Source organism: Procambarus clarkii, chromosome 22 (assembly GCF_040958095.1).
Source record: "Procambarus clarkii isolate CNS0578487 chromosome 22, FALCON_Pclarkii_2.0, whole genome shotgun sequence".
Classification (NCBI taxonomy): domain Eukaryota; kingdom Metazoa; phylum Arthropoda; class Malacostraca; order Decapoda; family Cambaridae; genus Procambarus; species Procambarus clarkii.
This window is the reverse complement of record NC_091171.1, coordinates 46,658,269-46,680,063: the sequence shown is the minus strand read 5'-3', so window position 1 is coordinate 46,680,063 and position 21,795 is coordinate 46,658,269. Positions and strand designations below refer to the sequence as shown.

Genomic DNA, 21,795 nt, shown 5'->3' with positions numbered 1-21,795 from the left:
CTCGTTTAGAAAAATGAGCACTGATGAGCATGCAAAAGTGATGAGAAGAGTGAGGACAGCGTTAGACTGGCCGGCAGTGCAAACGGATTTGGACACATTTGGATAAATGCCTGCTCGAGTTTAACCCAGGCAAATGCAAAGTTATGAGGACTGGAGCAGGAGTGGGAAGGGCCAGTACAGCAGTATAGGATGACGGGCGGACACATTCTCCCATCAGAACAGGAGACAGACCCGGGAGTGGACACGACCTCAATTCTGATGCCAGAAGCCCACATTACCACAATAACACCAGCGGCATATGTCATACTGGCCAGCACCTGTGTACCCTTCACACACTTGCACAAAGGTGTTCCTGGGTCCCATATACAGCGAAGGTGAAACCCAGTCGTGAGTATCCTTCCCCCAGCATCGAACCCTCACCTGAAAAAGGAGAAGGAGAAACCTGGGAAAAATTCCAGAGATATGCAACAAGGCTCGTTCCTGAGGTGAGGGGCTTAAGCTATGAGGAAGCACTAAGTGAACTGGACCTCACCACAGTGGAGGAAAGGACAGATTGGGGGACATGGTAACATGTAAGATTATAAGGCAAATTGATAAGGTAGAGAACAGCGCTGTTCAAAGCTGGGAACAGTTGAACGAGGGACAACAGATGAGACAGTTGAGACGCTAAGGACTCACAGGAACGTCAGCAAGACGTGCCTGTGAGTAACAGCTGTCAATAAGTGGAACAAGTTAGACGCACAAGTCGTTAACAATCTAATTAGATTGAAAGTTTTAAGTGTTAATATCATAAAAAGCGTGAGAAATGAGTCATTCTATTAATTTAAAAACGTTCGGAAGGCCAGACTAGGAGCATAGCTCGACCCTACAAGCACAGCTACGTGAGTACACACACACACACATAAGTAGATTGACTGTTGAGAGGCGGGACTAAAGAGCCGAAGTTCAACCCCCGCAAGCACAACTAGGTGAATACACACACAGGCCAAGAAAGCAAGCCTGGCATAGCAGGGGGAGGAAGGGGGGGGGGGTGGGGAAGGCACCCAAGCAGTGACATTTTAATTATTTTCCTATGCAAATCTAGAATGATCAATTTACTGGATAATTCCCCAAGAGCAGAGAGCACGGAGGGTCCCAGAGCCACACCATGCCTCTACACTATTGTGTATCGTGCTATACTCCTTCCTACTGTGTATGGTGCTACACTCCCTCTACTGTGTATGGTGCTATACTCCTCCTACTGTGTATGGTGCAACACTCCCCCTACTGTGTATGGTGCTACATCCCCCTACTGTGTATGGTGCTACACTCCCCCTACTGTGTATGGTGCTACATCCCCCTACTGTGTATGGTGCTACACTCCTACTGTGTATGGTGCTACACTCCCCCTACTGTGTATGGTGCTACACTCCCCTTCTGTGTATGGTGCTACACTCCCCCTACTGTGTATGGTGCTACACTCCCCCTACTGTGTACGGTGCTACACTCCCCCTACTGTCTATGGTACTACACTCCCCCTACTGTGTATGGTGCTACACTCCCCCTACTGTGTATGGTGCTATACTCCTTCCTACTGTGTATGGTGCTACACTCCCCCTACTGTGTATGGTGTTACACTCCCCCTACTGTGTATGGTGCTATACCCCCTACTGTGTATGGTGCTACACTCTCCCTACTGTGTATGGTGTTACACTCCCCCTACTGTGTATGGTGCTACACTCCCCCTACTGTGTATGGTGCTACACTCCCCCTACTGCGTATGGTGCTACACTCCCCCTACTGTGTATGGTGCTACACTCCCCCTACTGTGTATGGTGCTATACCCCCTACTGTGTATGGTGCTACACTCTCCCTACAGTGTATGGTGTTACACTCCCCCTACTGTGTATGGTGCTACACTCCCCCTACTGTGTATGGTGTTACACTCCCCCTACTGTGTATGGTGCTACACTCTCCCTACTGTGTATGGTGTTACACTCCCCCTACTGTGTATGGTGCTACACTTCCCCTACTGTGTATGGTGCTACACTCTCCCTACTGTGTATGGTGTTACACTCCCCCTACTGTGTATGGTGCTACAATCTCCCTACTGTGTATGGTGCTGCACTTCCCCTGCTGTGTATGGTGCTACACTCCCCCTACTGTGTATGGTGCTACACTTCCCCTTACTGTGTATGGTGCTACACTCCCCCTACTGTGTATGGTGCTACACTCCCCCTACTGTGTATGGTGCTACACTCCCCTACTGTGTATGGTGCTACACCCCCTACTGTGTATGGTGCTACGCTCCCCCTACTGTGTATGGTGCTACATCCCTTACTGTGTATGGTGCCACACTCTCCCTACTGTGTATGGTGCTACACTCCCCCTACTGTGTATGGTGCTACACTCCCCCTACTGTGTATGGTGCTACACTCCCCCTACTGTGTATGGTGCTACACTCCCCCTACTGTGTATGGTGCTACACTCCCCTACTGTGTATGGTGCTACACTCCCCCTACTGTGTATGGTGCTACACTCCCCCTACTGTGTATGGTGCTACACTCCCCCTACTTTGTATGGTGCTGCACTCCCCCTACTGTGTATGGTGCTACACTCCCCCTACTGTGTATGGTGCTGCACTCCCCCTACTGTGTATGGTGCTACACTCTCCCTACTGTGTATGGTGCTACACTCCCCCTACTGTGTATGGTGCTACACTCCCCCTACTGTGTATGGTGCTACACTCCCCCTACTGTGTATGGTGCTGCACTCCTCCTAATGTGTATGATGCTACACTCCCCCTAATGTGTATGGTGCTACATCCCCCTACTGTGTATGGTGCTACATCCCCCTACTGTGTATGGTGCTACACTCCCCCTACTGTGTATGGTGCTACATCCCCCTACAGTGTATGGTGCTACATCCCCCTACAGTGTATGGTGCTACATCCCCCTACTGTGTTTGGTGCTACACTTCCCCTACTGTGTTTGGTGCTACACCCCCCTACTGTGTATGATGCTACATTCCCCCTACTGTGTATGGTGCTACACTCCCCCTACTGTGTATGGTGCTACACTCCCCCTACTGTGTATGGTGCTACACTCCCCCTACTGTGTATGGTGCTACACCCCCACCTCCCCCCTCCCCTTGTCTGACATTAGAGGGACAGACAATTATTTTGTCGTTAGTTTAAAAAAAAATTAAAATATTTTTTGCCAGTAATGTAGTGATATGTTCCTATTGCTTATTGCTCTATGTGTCCCCCTCCCATCTCTCCTCTCCCTCTCCCATCTCCCTCTTCCCCTCTCCCTTCTCCCCCACCCTTACCCCATACCCCTTACCCCATACCCCTTACCCCATACCCCTCACCCCCTCACACCTGGCTCACCGGCACTCACTCGACGTCTGACTCCCCCCACAGTTCAGAGCTTCGAGCCCCAGTTCCTGGAGCCTCTACAGAACGTGACTGTGACGGAGGGGCGGGAGGCCACCTTCACCTGCGTCGTCGACCACCTGGGAGGTTACCGGGTAGGTGCCCCCTCTACCCCCTTCCCCTGGCTCCCCCACACCACCACCTGGACCCTACAGGTCCCCCTTACGCCCCTTTGGTTCACCTAGACGCCAATGGGGAATTACTGAAATGTTTATGTGTTTGTGTATATACAGTATTTAGTCACCTAGAGTCTCCCGGAGGCGCCTCAGGTGACTCAAGTCACGCTAGATATATTCACCTGAGTCATTACTGGTGGTTGACCTGCCAGGAAGGTCAGCCATTACTGGTGGCTGACCTGCCAGGAAGGTCAGCCATTACTGGTGGTTGACCTGCCAGGAAGGTCAGCCATTACTGGTGGTTGACCTAGCAGGAAGGTCAGCCATTACTGGTGGTTGACCTGCCAGGAAGGTCAGCCATTACTGGTGGTTGACCTAGCAGGAAGGTCAGCCATTACTGGTGGTTGACCTAGCAGGAAGGTCAGCCATTACTGGTGGTTGACCTAGCAGGAAGGTCAGCCATTACTGGTGGTTGACCTGTCAGGAAGGTCAGCCATTACTGGTGGCTGACCTGCCAGGAAGGTCAGCCATTACTGGTGGCTGACCTGCCAGGAAGGTCAGCCATTACTGGTGGCTGACCTGCCAGGAAGGTCAGCCATTACTGGTGGCTGACCTGTCAGGAAGGTCAGCCATTACTGGTGGTTGACCTGCCAGGAAGGTCAGCCATTACTGGTGGCTGACGTGCCAGGAAGGTCAGCCATTACTGGTGGTTGACCTGCCAGGAAGGTCAGCCATTACTGGTGGCTGACCTGCCAGGAAGGTCAGCCATTACTGGTGGCTGACCTGCCAGGAAGGTCAGCCATTACTGGTGGCTGACCTGCCAGGAAGGTCAGCCATTACTGGTGGTTGACCTGCCAGGAAGGTCAGCCATTACTGGTGGCTGACCTGCCAGGAAGGTCAGCCATTACTGGTGGCTGACCTGCCAGGAAGGTCAGCCATTACTGGTGGTTGACCTGCCAGGAAGGTCAGCCATTACTGGTGGCTGACCTGCCAGGAAGGTCAGCCATTACTGGTGGCTGACCTGACAGGAAGGTCAGCCATTACTGGTGGCTGACCTGACAGGAAGGTCAGCCATTACTGGTGGTTGACCTGACAGGAAGGTCAGCCATTACTGGTGGCTGACCTGACAGGAAGGTCAGCCATTACTGGTGGCTGACCTGACAGGAAGGTCAGCCATTACTGGTGGCTGACCTGACAGAAAGGTCAGCCATTACTGGTGGCTGACCTTATAATCTTAAGTTCTGGGTTCAGACATTTATTAAATTCCGAGGAAAAGATCCCCTATTGTATGTCTGGAGTGTCACTACCCTCCCCTACTGTCAGTGTGGGAGTGTCACTACCCTCCCCTATTGTGAGTGTGGGAATGTCACTGCCCTCCCCTATTGTGAGTGTGGCAGTGCCACTGCCCTCCCCTATTGTGGGTGTGGGAGTGTCACTGCCCTCCCCTATTGTGAGTGTGGCAGTGTCACTGCCCTCCGCTATTGTGGGTGTGGGAGTGTCACTGCCCTCCCCTATTGTGTGTGTGGCAGTGTCACTACCCTCCCCTATTGTGAGTGTGGCAGTGTCACTACCCTCCCCTATTGTGGGTGTGGGAGTGTCACTACCCTCCCCTATTGTGAGTGTGGCAGTGTCACTACCCTCCCCTATTGTGGGTGTGGGAGTGTCACTGCCCTCCACTATTGTGGGTGTGGGAGTGTCACTGCCCTCCCCTATTGTGAGTGTGGCAGTGTCACTACCCTCCCCTATTGTGGGTGTGGGAGTGTCACTACCCTCCACTATTGTGAGTGTGGTAGTGTCACTACCCTCCCCTATTGTGAGTGTGGGAGTATCACTACCCTCCCCTATTGTGAGTGTGGGAGTGTCACTATCCTCCCCTATTGTGAGTGTGGGAGTGTCTGTACCCTCCCCTATTGTGAGTGTGGGAGTGTCACTACCCTCCCCTATTGTGAGTGTGGGAGTGTCACTACCCTCCCCTATTGTGAGTGTGGGAGTGTCACTACCCTCCCCTATTGTGAGTGTGGGAGTGTCACTACCCTCCACTATTGTGAGTGTGGTAGTGTCACTGCCCTCCCCTATTGTGAGTGTGGGAATGTCACTGCCCTCCCCTATTGTGGGTGTGGGAGTGTCACTACCCTCCCCTATTGTGGGTGTGGGAGTGTCACTACCCTCCACTATTGTGAGTGTGGTAGTGTCACTACCCTCCCCTATTGTGAATGTGGGAGTGTCACTACCCTCCACTATTGTGAGTGTGGGAGTGTCACTACCCTCCACTATTGTGAGTGTGGTAGTGTCACTACCCTCCCCTATTGTGAGTGTGGGAGTGTCACTACCCTCCTCTATTGTGAGTGTGGGAGTGTCACTACCCTCCCCTATTGTGAGTGTGGGAGTGTCACTTCCCTTCCCTATTGTGAGTGTGGGAGTGTCACTGCCCTCCACTACTGTGAGTGTGGGAGTGTCACTACCCTCCACTACTGTGAGTGTGGGAGCGTCACTGCCTTCCCCTATTGTGAGTGTGGGAGTGTCACTTCCCTTCCCTATTGTGAGTGTGAGTGTGTCACTACCCTCCACTACTGTGAGTGTGGGAGTGTCACTACCCTCCACTACTGTGAGTGTGGGAGTGTCACTACCCTCCACTACTGTGAGTGTGAGTGTGTCACTACCCTCCCCTATTGTGAGTGTGAGTGTGTCACTACCCCTCTTATATCATGTCACGACCATCTTATTGTGAATATGGTTCACCATATTCTCACAGTGGTACAGTGAGGCGGTGGCCCCCAGCTGGTGGTACAGTGAGGCGGTGGCCCCCAGCTGGTGGTGCAGTGAGGCGGTGGCCCCCAGCTGGTGGTACAGTGAGGCGGTGGCCCCCAGCTGGTGGTGCAGTGAGGCGGTGGCCCCCAGCTGGTGGTACAGTGAGGCGGTGGCCCCCAGCTGGTGGTACAGTGAGGCGGTGGCCCCCAGCTGGTGGTGCTGCGGAAATTCCCTCACAGTTGGTGCAGCTACCTGGCACCAGGGTCCATATGGCATCATGGTTCATGGCACCAGGGTCCATATGGCATCATGGTTCATGGCACCATGGTTCATGGCACCATGTTCATGGCACCATGGTTCATGACACCATGGTTCATGGCACCATTGGGTGCCCCTGGGTGCCATTGGGTGCCACTGGGTTCCCTTGGGTGCAATTGGGTGCCACTGGGTGCCCTTGGGTGCCATTGGGTGCCCTTGGGTGCCATTGGGTGCCACTGGGTGCCCATGGGTGCCCCTGGGTGCCCATGGGTGCCCCTGGGTGCCCCTGAGTGCCCCCTGGGTGCCCCTGGGTGCCCATGGGTGCCCCTGGGTGCCCCTGAGTGCCCCCTGGGTACCTCTGGGTGCCACTGGGTGCCCCTGGTGCCTCCTGGGTGCCCCTGGGTGCCCCCTGGGGGACGCTATTGATGGAGGTTAACATCTGCTATTTGTACAGCGCTTCCCTGTCCATGACGGCTTTGTTCGTGTTTTTATTGAGGGCCGTAAACTTGGCGGGAGTGAGGCACAGTGCCGCCCTCCTGGGCACCCTGGTGGTGGCACAGTGCCGCCCTCCTGGGCACCCTGGTGGTGGTACAGTGCCGCCCTCCTGGGCACCCTGGTGGTGGCACAGTGCCGCCCTCCTGGGCACCCTGGTGGTGGCACAGTGCCGCCCTCCTGGGCACCCTGGTGGTGGTACAGTGCCGCCCTCCTGGGCACCCTGGTGGTGGCACAGTGCCGCCCTCCTGGGCACCCTCGTGGTGGCACAGTGCCGCCCTCCTGGGCACCCTGGTGGTGGCACAGTGCCGCCCTCCTGGGCACCCTGGTGGTGGCACAGTGCCGCCCTCCTGGGCACCCTGGTGGTGGCACAGTGCCGCCCTCCTGGGCACCCTGGTGGTGGCACAGTGCCGCCCTCCTGGGCACCCTGGTGGTGGCACAGTGCCGCCCTCCTGGGCACCCTGGTGGTGGCACAGTGCCGCCCTCCTGGGCACCCTGGTGGTGGCACAGTGCCGCCCTCCTGGGCACCCTGGTGGTGGCACAGTGCCTCCCTCCTGGGCACCCTGGTGGTGGCACAGTGCCTCCCTCCTGGGCACCCTGGTGGTGGCACAGTGCCTCCCTCCTGGGCACCCTGGTGGTGGCACAGTGCCGCTCTCCTGGGCACCCTGGTGGTGGCACAGTGCCTCCCTCCTGGGCACCCTGGTGGTGGCATAGTGCCGCTCTCCTGGGCACCCTGGTGGTGGCACAGTGCCGCTCTCCTGGGCACCCTGGTGGTGGCACAGTGCCACCCTTCATCCAATATATTAATACATTCATTGGGTTCAGAAGCTTTAGAGGAGTTCCTGTCAGCCAACTGCCCAAAAGTCAAACTAACTTGTAACTCCCCCCACCTCCTTCCCCCCCCCTCCCTCCCCCCCCCCCCCCCCGCGCCTCACCTAGGGAGGAGTGAGAGACAAGTGAGGCGTCACGGAGCACTCCGGAGCAAGACAACACACTCCTCCCATTCTCCCGCCAGTCATCACAGTTGAAAAATATTGTTTCCACTTAAAGTATTCATGGCGGAGTTCACACACGGACCCCCCCCCCCCCACCCTCACCCACCCAGTAACGCAAAGAAAACAAAAATTATATATTTTATATTATATATTATATAATAAGCAGGACAGAACACGTAATAGTTCTCTGCTGGTGGTGGGACGGTAGGCCGTACCTGAGAGTGGTGGCTGGTGGTGGGACGGTAGGACGTACCTGAGAGTGGTGGCTGGTGGTGGGACGGTAGGACGTACCTGAGAGTGTTGGCTGGTGGTGGGACGGTAGGCCGTACCTGAGAGTGTTGGCTGGTGGTGGGACGGTAGGACGTACCTGAGAGTGTTGGCTGGTGGTGGGACGGTAGGCCGTACCTGAGAGTGTTGGCTGGTGGTGGGACGGTAGGCCGTACCTGAGAGTGGTGGCTGGTGGTGGGACGGTAGGCCGTACCTGAGAGTGTTGGCTGGTGGTGGGACGGTAGGCCGTACCTGAGAGTGGTGGCTGGTGGTGGGACGGTAGGACGTACCTGAGAGTGTTGGCTGGTGGTGGGACGGTAGGCCGTACCTGAGAGTGGTGGCTGGTGGTGGGTAAAAGTGTTTGATGTGTAGGACTGCGGCTGTCTGACTTCTTATTGTTATTAAATATGTTGGTCGTTAAGCGTTGCTAGTCAACACCACTGTCAACACACGGTCAACACCACACACACTGTCAACACACGGTCAACACCACACACACTGTCAACACACGGTGAACACCACACTGTCAACACACGGTCAACACCACACACACTGTCAACACACGGTGAACACCACACTGTCAACACACGGTCAACACCACACACACTGTCAACACCACACTGTCAACACACGGTCAACACCACACTGTCAACACACGGTCAACAGCACACACACTGTCAACACACGGTCAACACCACAGACACTGTCAACACCACACACACTGTCAACACACGGTCAACACCACACTGTCAACACACGGTGAACACCACACACACTGTCAACACACGGTGAACACCACACACACTGTCAACACACGGTCAACACCACACACACTGTCAACACACGGTCAACACCACACACACTGTCAACACACGGTCAACACCACACACACTGTCAACACACGGTCAACACCACACACACTGTCAACACACGGTCAACACCACACACACTGTCAACACACGGTCAACACCACACTGTCAACACACGGTGAACACCACACACACTGTCAACACACGGTCAACACCACACACACGGTCAACACACGGTGAACACCACACACACGGTCAACACACGGTCAACACCACACACACTGTCAACACACGGTCAACACCACACACACTGTCAACACACGGTGAACACCACACACACTGTCAACACCACACACACTGTCAACACACGGTCAACACCACACTGTCAACACACGGTCAACACCGCGCGGGCTACACCAATGTCCGCTAAATTGGAGTTCATCCATGTTTGTTTACATGTTGCACTTATTCCGATCCTCGGGCGTGTCATGGGCTTGGGCTTGCCGAGCCTTCACAGGCGTCCACACAAGTCAGCCGGCGTTACCCTCCACATTGGCCGTGTTTCAGCAAGTCCATCGCCGCATCTGCTCGCCCAGAGACCTCTCGTGCTCTCAGACTTAATTTAACAACTGAAAATGTTAACGAGAGATGCAAATGAACAGGTTGTGCGCCACTTTTGGAGAGGTGATGGTAGTGCTGGACGCGGGAGTAACACTGTATCATTTGCGTAGGAATGGTGGGGGTGGCCGAGGCCTGGCGTAGGGAGGCGGGCCGCACACGCACGCAAACATGCACATGCACACGTATGCACACACGTACACACGCACGCACACAGACATACGGAGAGGGGGGGAGAGAAGGAGTCGTAGTCCTAATGGCGCGGGTTAGACTGCCGGCCGAGGTAGAAACAAATGGATATAATTTCTTTCACCTGATGACCCTGCTCACCGAGCAGTAAATAGGTACCCGGCTCCTCCGGGCAGCATCTTTGGGATGTATGTATGTGTGTGTGTTTGTGTATGAAATATAGCTAGTAAAAATAGAGGAAATCAGATCGGGGACCAGTACATTAGACCACCGACGATTAGAAACTGGCTTCCAAGAGCTAACAGTTTGATCCTGAAGGCACAAATAGTAAATACACACACACCACACACACACATGCACACACACCACACGCACACACGCACACACGCACACACGCACACACGCACACACGCACACACACATATTGACAAAACAGTTACACCAGAAGAAGTAAAGAAACAACTGCAGGAACTGGATGTGACCACAGCCGTGGGACCAGACAAAATATCCCCGGGGGTACTAAAAGAGGCAGCTGAACCATTGTGTAGCCCACTTGCCATAATATTTAAGTCCTCCCTAGAAACGGGAGAACTCCCTGCAAGGTGCTGGCGAGACTGATCAGAAGCAGGCCAGTACAACATTTAATGCCGATCAATTTTGTCTCAATGCACCAGCATGGTTTTAATTAAAGAAAACCTTGCTTGACAAACTTGTAGTAAGTTTGTCAAGCAAGATTTCTATCTTGTTCTACATCAAGATAACAGAAATCAAACAAGAGAGAGGGATTGGGAGACTGCATGTTCCTTGACTGCCAGAAGGCATCTGATACGGCCCTCCTACCGTAGACGTTGAAAGACTCCTACTCAAACTAGAGAAGCAGGCTGGCACATCCATAAGAGTCCCAAGGTGGGTCGGAGAGTATCTCTCAGGAAGGAAGCAAGGGTTGCAGTGAGAGCAGACAGAAGTTACAAATTAAGTAGAGTACCACAAGGGTTAGTTCTAGGACCCATCATGTTTCCAATATATGCCAATGACCTGACCGAGATAATTGGCTCTTTCATATCAATGTTTGCAAACATTTGCAATGTTTGCAAATTTAGCAAGATAGAAATCTTGCTAAATTTATGTTAATAGTCAGGTCAGGGTAAGATTATGATGCATTGCAAGAGAATATGACACTCAAGAAGTGGTCTGTAAGATGGCTGCTAGAATTTAACTCAGCCAAATGTAAAGTTATGAGGATTTTAGGCCAGTATAGGATGACGGGCGGACACATTCTCCCATCAGAAGAGGAGACAGACCCGGGAGTGGACATGACTCCAAGTCTGATGCCAGAAGCCCACATTACCACAATAACAACAGTGGCATATGTCATACTGGCCAGCACCTGTGTACCCTTCACACACTTTCACAAAGGTGTTCCCGGGTCCTATATACAGCGAAGGTGAGACCCACTCGTGAATATCCTTCCCCAGCATCGAATCCTCACCTGAAAAATGAAGAGAAACAAGAAAAGGGCCAAATATATGCAACGAGACTCGTTCCGGAGCCGAGGGGATAAAGCTATGAAGAAAGACTGAGAGCTGGACCTTACTGCACTGGAGAAAAGGATAGATAGGGGGACAAGACGACGATATTTAATATTCTGAGGGAAATTGACAAAGTACTCAAAGCAGCGTTGTTGAAAGCTAGGAACAGCAAAATGATGGGTGGAAAGTTGAGACGCAAATGAATCATAGAGACATCAGGAAAAATCTTTTCAGTCTATCTGGACCTAAAAAGATTTTTGATAGAGTCCCATACAAGAGGCTGTTCTGGAAACTGGAACATACTGAAATGGATGACAGGGGGGGGGGGGAAGACTCCTGACATGGATGAAAGTTTTCTGACAGAAAGATGAAGGCGGTAATGAGAGACAATGTATCAGACTGTAGGTGTTACCAGCGGAGTACCACAGGGCTCAGTTCTTGCACCAGTAATGTTCATCGTCTACATGAACCATCTACCAGAAGGAATACAGAATAATATGAACATGTTTATGTATGATGCTAAGATACTGGGGAAGACAGGAGACGCAGACCATTGTAATTCCCTTCAAATTTATCTAGATAAAATAATTGCTTGGAGCAACACGTGGTAAATGGAATTCAATGTGAATAAATGCCATGTTATGGAATGTGAAATCGGAGAACATAGACCACACACAACTTACAAATTATGTGGGAAGTAATTACAGAACTCTAATACAGAACGAGACCTAGGGGGGGGGATGGTTATGGGTAGTAAACTGTCGCCTGAGGAACACATTAAGAACATTCTGAGAGGAGCGGATGTGTCGCTTTCCAACTTAAAACTTTTAATTATATTGATGGTGAGATACTGAAGAAACTGTTTAGTATTGGAATATGCAGGAGTTGTATGGTGCCCGAATATCAACCAGCACATCAATAAACTGCAAAAGGTGCAGCGGCCAGCTACAAGATGGCTTCCGGGACTGAAAAACAAGAGTTACGAGGAGAGACTAGAGGCGCTAAACATGCCAAAACTAGAAGACAGAAGAAAGAGAGATTATATGATCACCACTTATAAAATACTAACAGGAATTGACCAAATTGACGAAGAGGAATTCCTGAACCCAGCAACTTCACGAACAAGAGGACACAGATTAATGCTAACGAAATAAAGCTGCCGAAAAAATATAAGAAAGTTGTCTTTTGCAAACAGAATGGTAGACGGTTGGAACAAACTAAGCGAGAAGGTGGTGGAGGCCAAAACCGTCAGTAGTTTCAAAGCGTTATACGACAAAGAGTGCTCGGAAGACGGGACACACACACACACACACACACACACACACACACACACACACACACACACACACACACACACACACACACACACACACAGTTGTGTGTGTGTGTCCAGTTGCCCAGTTGCTGGAAGGAGGCAAATGTCGTACCGATTTTCAAAAAGGGTGATAGGGAGGAGGCACTTAACTACAGACCCGTATCACTGACAAGCATCCCCTGCAAAATACTTGAAAGAATAATTAGGCTAAGACTTGTTGAGCACCTGGAGAGCATTGGGTTTGTAAACAAGCACCAACATGGGTTCTGGACAGGGAAATCATGCCTAACAAACCTTTTAGAATTCTATGATAAAGTAACAAGGATAAGGCAGGACAGAGAAGGCTGGGCAGACTGCATATTTCTTGACTGCCAAAAGGCCTTTGATACAGTACCGCACATGAGACTGCTATACAAACTTGAGAGGCAGGCAGGAGTAAGCGGAAAGGCCCTAGTATGGGTGAAGAACTACCTAACAGGAAGGAGCCAGAGGGTAATGGTAAGGGGCGAGAAGTCGGACTGGCGAACAGTAACAAGTGGAGTACCTCAAGGATCGGTGCTGGGACCAATCCTCTTTCTAATTTACGTAAATGATATGTTTACAGGAGTGGAATCATACATGTCAATGTTTGCAGATGACGCAAAATTAATGAGAAGAGTTGTGACAGACGAGGATTGTAGGATCCTCCAAGAGGACTTAAACAGGCTGCAGAGATGGTCAGGGAAATGGCTACTGGAGTTTAACACCAGTAAATGTAAAGTTATGGAAATGGGATCAGGTGACAGGAGACCAAAGGGACAGTACACAATGAAGGGGAACAGCCTACCTGTAACGATTCGAGAAAGAGACCTGGGAGTGGATGTGACACCTAATCTAACTCCTGAGGCACATATAAATAGGATAACGACAGCAGCGTACTCTACACTGGCGAAAATTAGAACTTCATTCAGAAACCTAAATGAGGAAGCTTTTAGGGCGCTTTACACTGCCTACGTGAGACCCGTCTTAGAGTATGCCGCGCCATCATGGAGCCCCCACCTGAAGAAACACATAAAGAAACTGGAGAAGGTTCAGAGGTTTGCGACGAGGCTTGTCCCAGAGCTACGAGGGATGGGATATGAAGAGCGGCTGAAGGAACTGAACCTTACGACACTAGAGAAAAGAAGGGCGAGAGGAGATATGATAGGGACATATAAAATACTCAGGGGAATTGACAAAGTGGAAATAGATGAAATGTTCACACGTAATAATAACAGAACGAGGGGACATGGGTGGAAACTGGAAACTCAGATGAGTCACAGAGATGTTAGGAAGTTTTCTTTTAGCGTGAGAGTAGTAGAAAAATGGAATGCACTTGGGGAACAGGTTGTGGAAGCAAATACTAGTCATACTTTTAAAACTAGGTATGATAGGGAAATGGGACAGGAGCCATTGCTGTAAACAACCGATAGCTAGAAAGGCGGGATCCAAGAGTCAATGCTCGATCCTGCAAGCACATATAGGTGAGTACACACACACAGGGGACACAGGTGGAAACTGAGTGCCCAAATGAGCCACAGAGATATTAGAAAGAACTTTTTTAGTGTCAGAGTGGTTGACAAATGGAATGCATTAGGAAGTGATGTGGTGGAGGCTGACTCCATACACAGTTTCAAGTGTAGATATGATAGAGCCCAGTAGGCTCAGGAACCTGTACACCTGTTGGTTGACGGTTGAGAGGCGGGACCAAAGAGCCAGAGCTCAACCCCCGCAAGCACAACTAGGTGAGTACAACTAGGTGAGTACACACACACACACACACACAGAAGGATACTAGGAGGCTACAAGATGACCTGGACATATTGAATGAATGGTCCAACAAATGGCTGCTCTAATAAAGTAAATGCAAAGTAATGAAACTAGGCGGCGGAAACAGGAGGCCAGACACAGGATACAGAATGGGAGATTAATTACTTCATGAAACGGACAGAGATAAAGATCTAGGGGGTTGATATCACACCAAACCTGTCTCCAGAAGCCCTCATCAAAAGAATAACATCAGCGGCCTATGCGAGGCTGGCTAACATCAGAACAGCGTTCATGAACCTGTGTAAGGAATCATTCAGAATCTTGTATACCACGTATGTAAGACCAATCCTGGAGTATGCGGCCTAGGAGCCGCATACATGGAGCCCGTACCTTGTCAAGCACAAGACGAAGCTGGAAAAAGTTCAGAGGTATGCCACAAGACTAGTCCCGGAGCTGAGAGCCATGAGTCACGAGGAAAGGCTGAGAGAGATGCACCTTACGACATTGGAAGACAGAAGAGTAAGGGGAGACATGATCACTACCTACAAAATCCTCAATGGTATTGACAGGGTAGACAAGGATAAAATATTCAACACGGGTGGTACGCGAACAAGGGGACACAGGTGGAGACTGAGTACCCAAATGAGCCACAGGGATGTTAGAAAGAACTTTTTCAGTGTCAGAGTAGTTAACAGATGGAATGCATTAGGCAGTGATGTGGTGGAGGCTGACTCCATACACAGTTTCAAATGTAGATATGATAGAGCCCAGTAGGCTCAGGAACCTGTACACCAGTTGATTGACAGTTGAGAGGCGGGACCAAAGAGCCAAAGCTCAACCCCCGCAAGCACAATTAGGTGAGTACACACACAGTCATAAGGACAGATATAAAAAAAGTTGTACAGACAAGTGCAGGCGCTCAACCAGCAAATGTTCTTAACTACATACGCATCATACATGCACTCACACAATCATACAAGCAGTTGATAAACTGTACGTATGTATGATAAGTAAAGGTTAGCCTGGAGGAGGAAGGAGGCGGGCAGCCAACACTTCAGGGCGACCAGAGCCCCAGCAACTCTCCAGGAAATGGTTATTGGAATTCAGTCCTGACAAATGCTGAGTAATTAGGACGGAACGGGGGATAGAGGACCAGGAAGAGGAGCAGAAAAGGCTGGAAAAGCTACAGGAAGACCAGCCGGGGGACCTGCTCTCCCTCCAGCTTCTCTGATGGCTTACACCTCCAGTGATGGCACCACTGGAGGTGTGGCAGAGCATCGTCTGAGAGAGAGAGAGAGAGAGAGAGAGAGAGAGAGAGAGAGAGAGAGAGAGAGAGAGAGAGAGAGAGAGAGAGAGAGAGAGAGAGAGAGAGAGAGAGAGAGAGAGAGAGTGAGAGAGAGAGAGTGAGAGAGAGAGAGAGAGAGTGAGAGAGAGAGAGAGAGAGAGAGAGTGAGAGAGAGAGAGAGAGAGTGAGAGAGAGAGAGAGAGAGTGAGAGAGAGAGAGTGAGAGAGAGAGAGTGAGAGAGAGAGAGTGAGAGAGAGAGAGAGAGAGAGAGTGAGAGAGAGAGAGTGAGAGAGAGAGAGAGAGTGAGAGAGAGAGAGAGAGAGAGAGAGAGAGAGAGAGAGAGAGAGAGAGAGAGAGAGAGAGAGAGAGAGAGAGAGAGAGAGAGAGAGAGTGAGAGAGAGAGAGAGAGAGAGAGAGAGAGAGTGAGAGAGAGAGAGAGAGAGAGAGAGAGAGAGAGAGTGAGAGAGTGAGAGAGAGAGAGAGAGAGAGAGAGAGAGAGAGAGAGAGAGAGAGAGAGAGAGAGAGAGAGAGAGAGAGAGAGTGAGAGAGAGAGAGAGAGAGAGAGAGAGAGAGAGAGAGAGAGAGAGAGAGAGAGAGAGAGAGAGAGAGAGAGAGAGAGAGAGAGAGAGAGAGAGAGAGTGAGAGAGAGAGAGAGAGTGAGAGAGAGAGAGAGAGAGAGAGAGAGAGAGAGAGAGAGAGAGAGTGAGAGTGAGAGTGAGAGTGAGAGTGAGAGTGAGAGAGAGAGAGAGAGAGAGAGAGAGAGAGAGAGAGAGAGAGACAGACAGACAGACAGACAGACAGACAGACAGACAGACAGACAGACAGACAGACAGACAGACAGACAGACAGACAGACAGACAGACAGACAGGCGGGAACAGAAGCACCTAGTGTGGTCTCCCACACGTAGACAACAACAGGACAAGTCCACTGAAATGAGACTGAAGAGGACCACGAAGAGCAGCCACGAGTGACATGGACCCCGAGCCCGTAACACTGGTGTGGGTCCCGAGCCCGTAACACTGGTGTGGGTCCCGAGCCCGTAACACTGGTGTGGGTCCCGAGCCCGTAACACTGGTGTGGGTCCCGAGCCCGTAACACGGTCAGGAACACAAACGTGGGAGGGGGACCGAACTCCACATAGGCTAAAGATCAAGTACAGTGCTATAGGTGAATGACGGGGCCCAGGAACTGAAGCACGCTCTGCAAGACTGTATAGGTGAGTACCCACACACACAGGAATATGCAGCATTGAACCTTCAATACGAACACTACTGGAAGGCATAGACAGAGTTAGACAAATATTGTCTATTTATCCGGAGGAAGCGCTTAGGCATTACGACTATATAGCACCTGGAATGTATATGAGAATAAGGATATGTGATTGGACGGATGGAAGGATTAGTGCCTATAACCACTTGGACGGTCGGGGATTGAACGCTGACCTGCAAGAAAGCGAGGCCGTCGCTGTGCCCACCCGTCCAAGTAGTTGGTCCTGTGTTAAGCCGAGGGTGAGGAGTGGCGACGCAGACGAGGCCTAGGGTGAGGTGTGGCGACGCAGACGAGGCCGAGGGTGAGGTGTGGCGACGCAGACGAGGCCGAGGGTGAGGAGTGGCGACGCAGACGAGGCCGAGGGTGAGGTGTGGCGACGCAGACGAGGCCGAGGGTGAGGAGTGGCGACGCAGACGAGGCCGAGGGTGAGGAGTGGCGACGCAGACGAGGCCTAGGGTGAGGAGTGGCGACGCAGACGAGGCCGAGGGTGAGGAGTGGCGACGCAGACGAGGCCGAGGGTGAGGAGTGGCGACGCAGACGAGGCCTAGGGTGAGGAGTGGCGACGCAGACGAGGCCGAGGGTGAGGAGTAGCGACGCAGACGAGGCCTAGGGTGAGGTGTAGCGACGCAGACGAGGCCGAGGGTGAGGTGTGGCGACGCAGACGAGGCCTAGGGTGAGGTGTAGCGACGCAGACGAGGCCGAGGGTGAAGAGTGGCGACGCAGACGAGGCCTAGGGTGAGGAGTGGCGACGCAGACGAGGCCGAGGGTGAGGAGTGGCGACGCAGACGAGGCCGAGGGTGAGGAGTGGCGACGCAGACGAGGCCGAGGGTGAGGTGTAGCGACGCAGACGAGGCCGAGGGTGAAGAGTGGCGACGCAGACGAGGCCGAGGGTGAGGTGTAGCGACGCAGACGAGGCCGAGGGACGGGACGCTGGTCCCTGGACGGGTCGGGCAGACAGGCGGGCGCTCCGGCTTACACAACTCACAACAAAATGATGACAAAATTAAAGAAAAGGACAAGTTCGGCTTCAGCAGTCGATTGTGGAGTGAGCGCACCTCCACTGTGAGCACTACTACTCGTGCACACAACTCACTGCACCTACTGAGTGCAAGGTGTAAGGTGATTGGAAAAATCGAGTCGACACTTACTGAATATGTAGAGAGAAGTGCTCCTATAACCCACCACCACCACCACCACCACCACCACCACCAGCAGCAGCAGCAGCAGCAGCAGCAGCAGCAGCAGCAGCAGCAGCAGCAGCAGCAGCAGCAGCAGCAGCAGCAGCAGCAGCAGCAGCAGCAGCAGCAGCAGCAGCAGCAGCAGCAGCAGCAGCAGCAGCAGCAGCAGCAGCAGCAGCAGCAGCAGCAGCAGCAGCAGCAGCAGCAGCAGCAGCAGCAGCAGCAGCAGCAGCAGCAGCAGCAGCAGCAGCAGCAGCAGCAGCAGCAGCAGCAGCAGCAGCAGCAGCAGCAGCAGCAGCAGCAGCAGCAGCAGCAGCAGCAGCAGCAGCAGCAGCAGCAGCAGCAGCAGCAGCAGCAGCAGCAGCAGCAGCAGCAGCAGCAGCAGCAGCAGCAGCAGCAGCAGCAGCAGCAGCAGCAGCAGCAGCAGCAGCAGCAGCAGCAGCAGCAGCAGCAGCAGCAGGGACGGCTGACCTGGCCTCACGTCACAAAGCTCCACCTTCTCTGCCTTATCTCCTCTAATGCTAATGAAACTTAGCACTAGAGGAGTAAGGCAGATATTTGGAATCATTTATATCACAAAATGTGCAAGAGGAGAAGACTATTTCAAGACCTAATGTAAACTAATCATGCCGTAAAGGTATACCAGTTTGGTACACCCCCCCAACCCCCTCTCACCTAGACAGGCGTACTAGCGCCTCAGGGAGCTAGTATGTGTTCCAACAGACTCCCACCAGACTGGTCACAGAGGAGAGGTATACCACCAGACTGGTCACAGGGGGGAGGTATACCACCAGACTGGTCACAGAGGAGAGGTATACCACCAGACTGGTCACAGGGGGAGGTATACCACCAGACTGGTCACAGGGAAGGAGGTATACCACCAGACTGGTCACAGGGGGAGGTATACCACCAGACTGGTCACAGGGAAGGAGGTATACCACCAGACTGGTCACAGGGGGGAGGTATACCACCAGACTGGTCACAGGGTGGAGGTATACCACCAGACTGGCCACAGAGAAGAGAGGTATACCACCAGACTGGGGACAGAGGAGAGGTATACCACCAGACTGGCCACAGAGAAGAGAGGTATACCACCAGACTGGCCACAGAGGAGAGGTATACCACCACTGGTCACAGAGGAGAGGTATACCCCCAGACTGGTCACAGAGGAGAGGTATACCACCAGACTGGCCACAGAGGAGAGAGGTATACCACCAGAGCTGAGAGATACGAGTAAGGAGAAAATACTAACTAATTTTAGCTTCACTTCACAATAAAAGAAACAGATGAGACAGGATAACAGAATACAGACAGGTGTAGACAGGTGTTGTAAAGACAGCTGTCACGGTGGAACGCGGTGGGAGGGGTGGGAGGGACACAGAATGTCCACTACAACCCACAGAGATCCTCAAATGTGTCAACAAATAATTAGTTTAGCGTGGAACTAGAACATTGAGGTAATATGCAGTATTACATATTAATAATATGCCGGAGTGGAGGCAGACGCCGTCTACAGTGTGAAGTGTACATGTGACAGAACCCGTCAGGCTCGGGAGAGGCTGCGTCCACCAGTCGATTGAAGCTTTGAGTGGCTGGGGCCAAGAGCTGAGGCTCGACCCCCGCCAGCACAGCTGCCCGCGTCCTCATCATTCCACCCAAGTTGACATGAACGCAGAAAAACAATATAGATATAAAAATGGAATTGATACGAGCTTAGATTTTTTTGTTCTCGTTACTTGTGACAAGAGAGATGAGCATCCCTCTCCCATGCCTCCCCCTCCCACCCCTCCCAGTGCCTAACACCCCTCCCCCATCCCCCCTCCCCCCCATACACCAACCCCACCGCCGCTACACCCTCGGGCACCAGTGTCCATATGGAGGGTCCGCTACACATGTCCGAACAAACAAATATTGCTGGCATGGGAGGTGGGGTGAAATGCCCCCCCCCCCCCCCCCCCACAGTAGGCACGAGGGGATGTGGTCGGCCCCACAGCATTCAGGGAGGAAAAGGCGGGTCTCACAGCATTCAGGGAGGTGGTGAGGGCCCCACAGCATTCAGGGAGATGGTGAGGGCCCCACAGCATTCAGGGAGAAGGAGGCGGGCCCCCACAGCATTCAGGCAGGAGGAGGCGGGCCCCACGGCATTCAGGGAGGAGGAGGCGGGCCCCACAGCATTCAGGGAGGAGGAGGCGAGCCCCACGGCATTCAGGCAGGAGAAGGCGGGGCCCCACAGCATTCAGGGAGGAGGAGGCGTAGCACCACAGAATTCAGGGAGGAGGAGGCGGGTCCCCACAGCATTCAGGGAGGTGGTGAGGGCCCCACAGCATTCAGGGAGAAGGAGGCGGGCCCACAGCATTCAGGGAGGAGGAGGCGGGTCCCGCAGCATTCAGAGAGGAGAAGGCGGGTCCCGCAGCATTCAGGGAGGAGGAGGCGGGTCCCGCAGCATTCAGGGAGGAGGAGGCGGGTCCCGCAGCATTCAGGGAGGAGGCGGGTCCCGCAGCATTCAGGGAGGAGAAGGCGGGCCCCACAGCATTCAGGGAGGAGGCGGAGTCCCACAGCATTCAGGGAGTCTACATCAGAGTAGGAAAGTCACGACAGCGACAAATAAAATGTGAAATGGGTTAACAAGTCAGGCGGGCTGGGGGTTAAGGGGCCCCCTACAACTAGCAAGAACAGTGTTAACCACAGTGGTGGAGGGCTCACCTGAGCCCCCTCTCTACCACCACACCCGGTAGAACACTGGAGGGCCCCCACCTGATGACGGGCCAACTGTAACAGCACATCCAAAATTTGGTAACAGAGAACTCCGGCGTGGAACAATGTCAGATTCTTTTTTTTTAACCTAGGAACAGCGATGAATATTTTCAATCTGAATAACCTGAGCGTGGGGGAGTGTCTGTGAAGCCGTGTCGACCAGGTGCTTGGAGAGTCCCTGGTTGTCATTTGGTCGCGTCGACCAGGTGCTTGGAGAGTCCCTGGCTGTCATTTGGTCGCGTCGCCCCAACACTCACGGAATATTGAACTTTCATCCCGCCAAAACTCTTCCCAGGCGGCCAGAAACAAGAGATTGAAACCTGCCGTCCATTGGTCATAGCAACCTCTGTCTCGCTTCCTCTTCACGTGCCCGCCCTCCTGACCTGGCCAACCAACGTCGTCCAACATTCATCCCCAGAGAGTCATCACCTGCCAGTTTCATCTTCTGGAGGTATCATCGCTTAATACTGTTACTAACGTTCATCGTTGTCCTACAGTAGAGACGTCGTTCGACAACGTTGTCGCCCGGCAGCGTTGTTGCCCGGCAGCGTTGTTGCCCAGCAGCGTTGGTGCCCGGCAGCGTTGTTGCCCGGCAGTGTTGTCGCTCGGCAGTGTTGTTGCCCGGCAGCGTTGTTGCCCGGCAGTGTTGTCGCTCGGCAGTGTTGTCGCCTGGCAGCGTTGTTGCTCGGCAGCGTTATTGCCCGGCAGTGTTGTCGCCTGACAGCGTTGTCGCCGGCAGCGTTGTCGCCCGGCAGCGTTATTGCCCGGC

The 21,795-nt window shown here is 52.9% G+C and overlaps 1 protein-coding gene across 5 annotated transcripts in view; it reads left to right on the top strand.

Annotated features, from left to right (window-relative positions):
- Positions 1 to 21,795, top strand: part of LOC123758952 (lachesin) — a gene marked incomplete at its 5' end in the record, with an annotated part of 125,359 nt that overhangs the window by 57,239 nt on the left and 46,325 nt on the right. For all 5 annotated transcript variants that reach the window (XR_011229354.1, XM_045743728.2, XM_069328955.1 and 2 more), the window contains 1 exon segment: positions 3,404 to 3,510. Coding sequence is in view for 4 of the 5 variants with exons in the window: in XM_045743728.2 (XP_045599684.1) it covers positions 3,404 to 3,510 (107 nt within the window).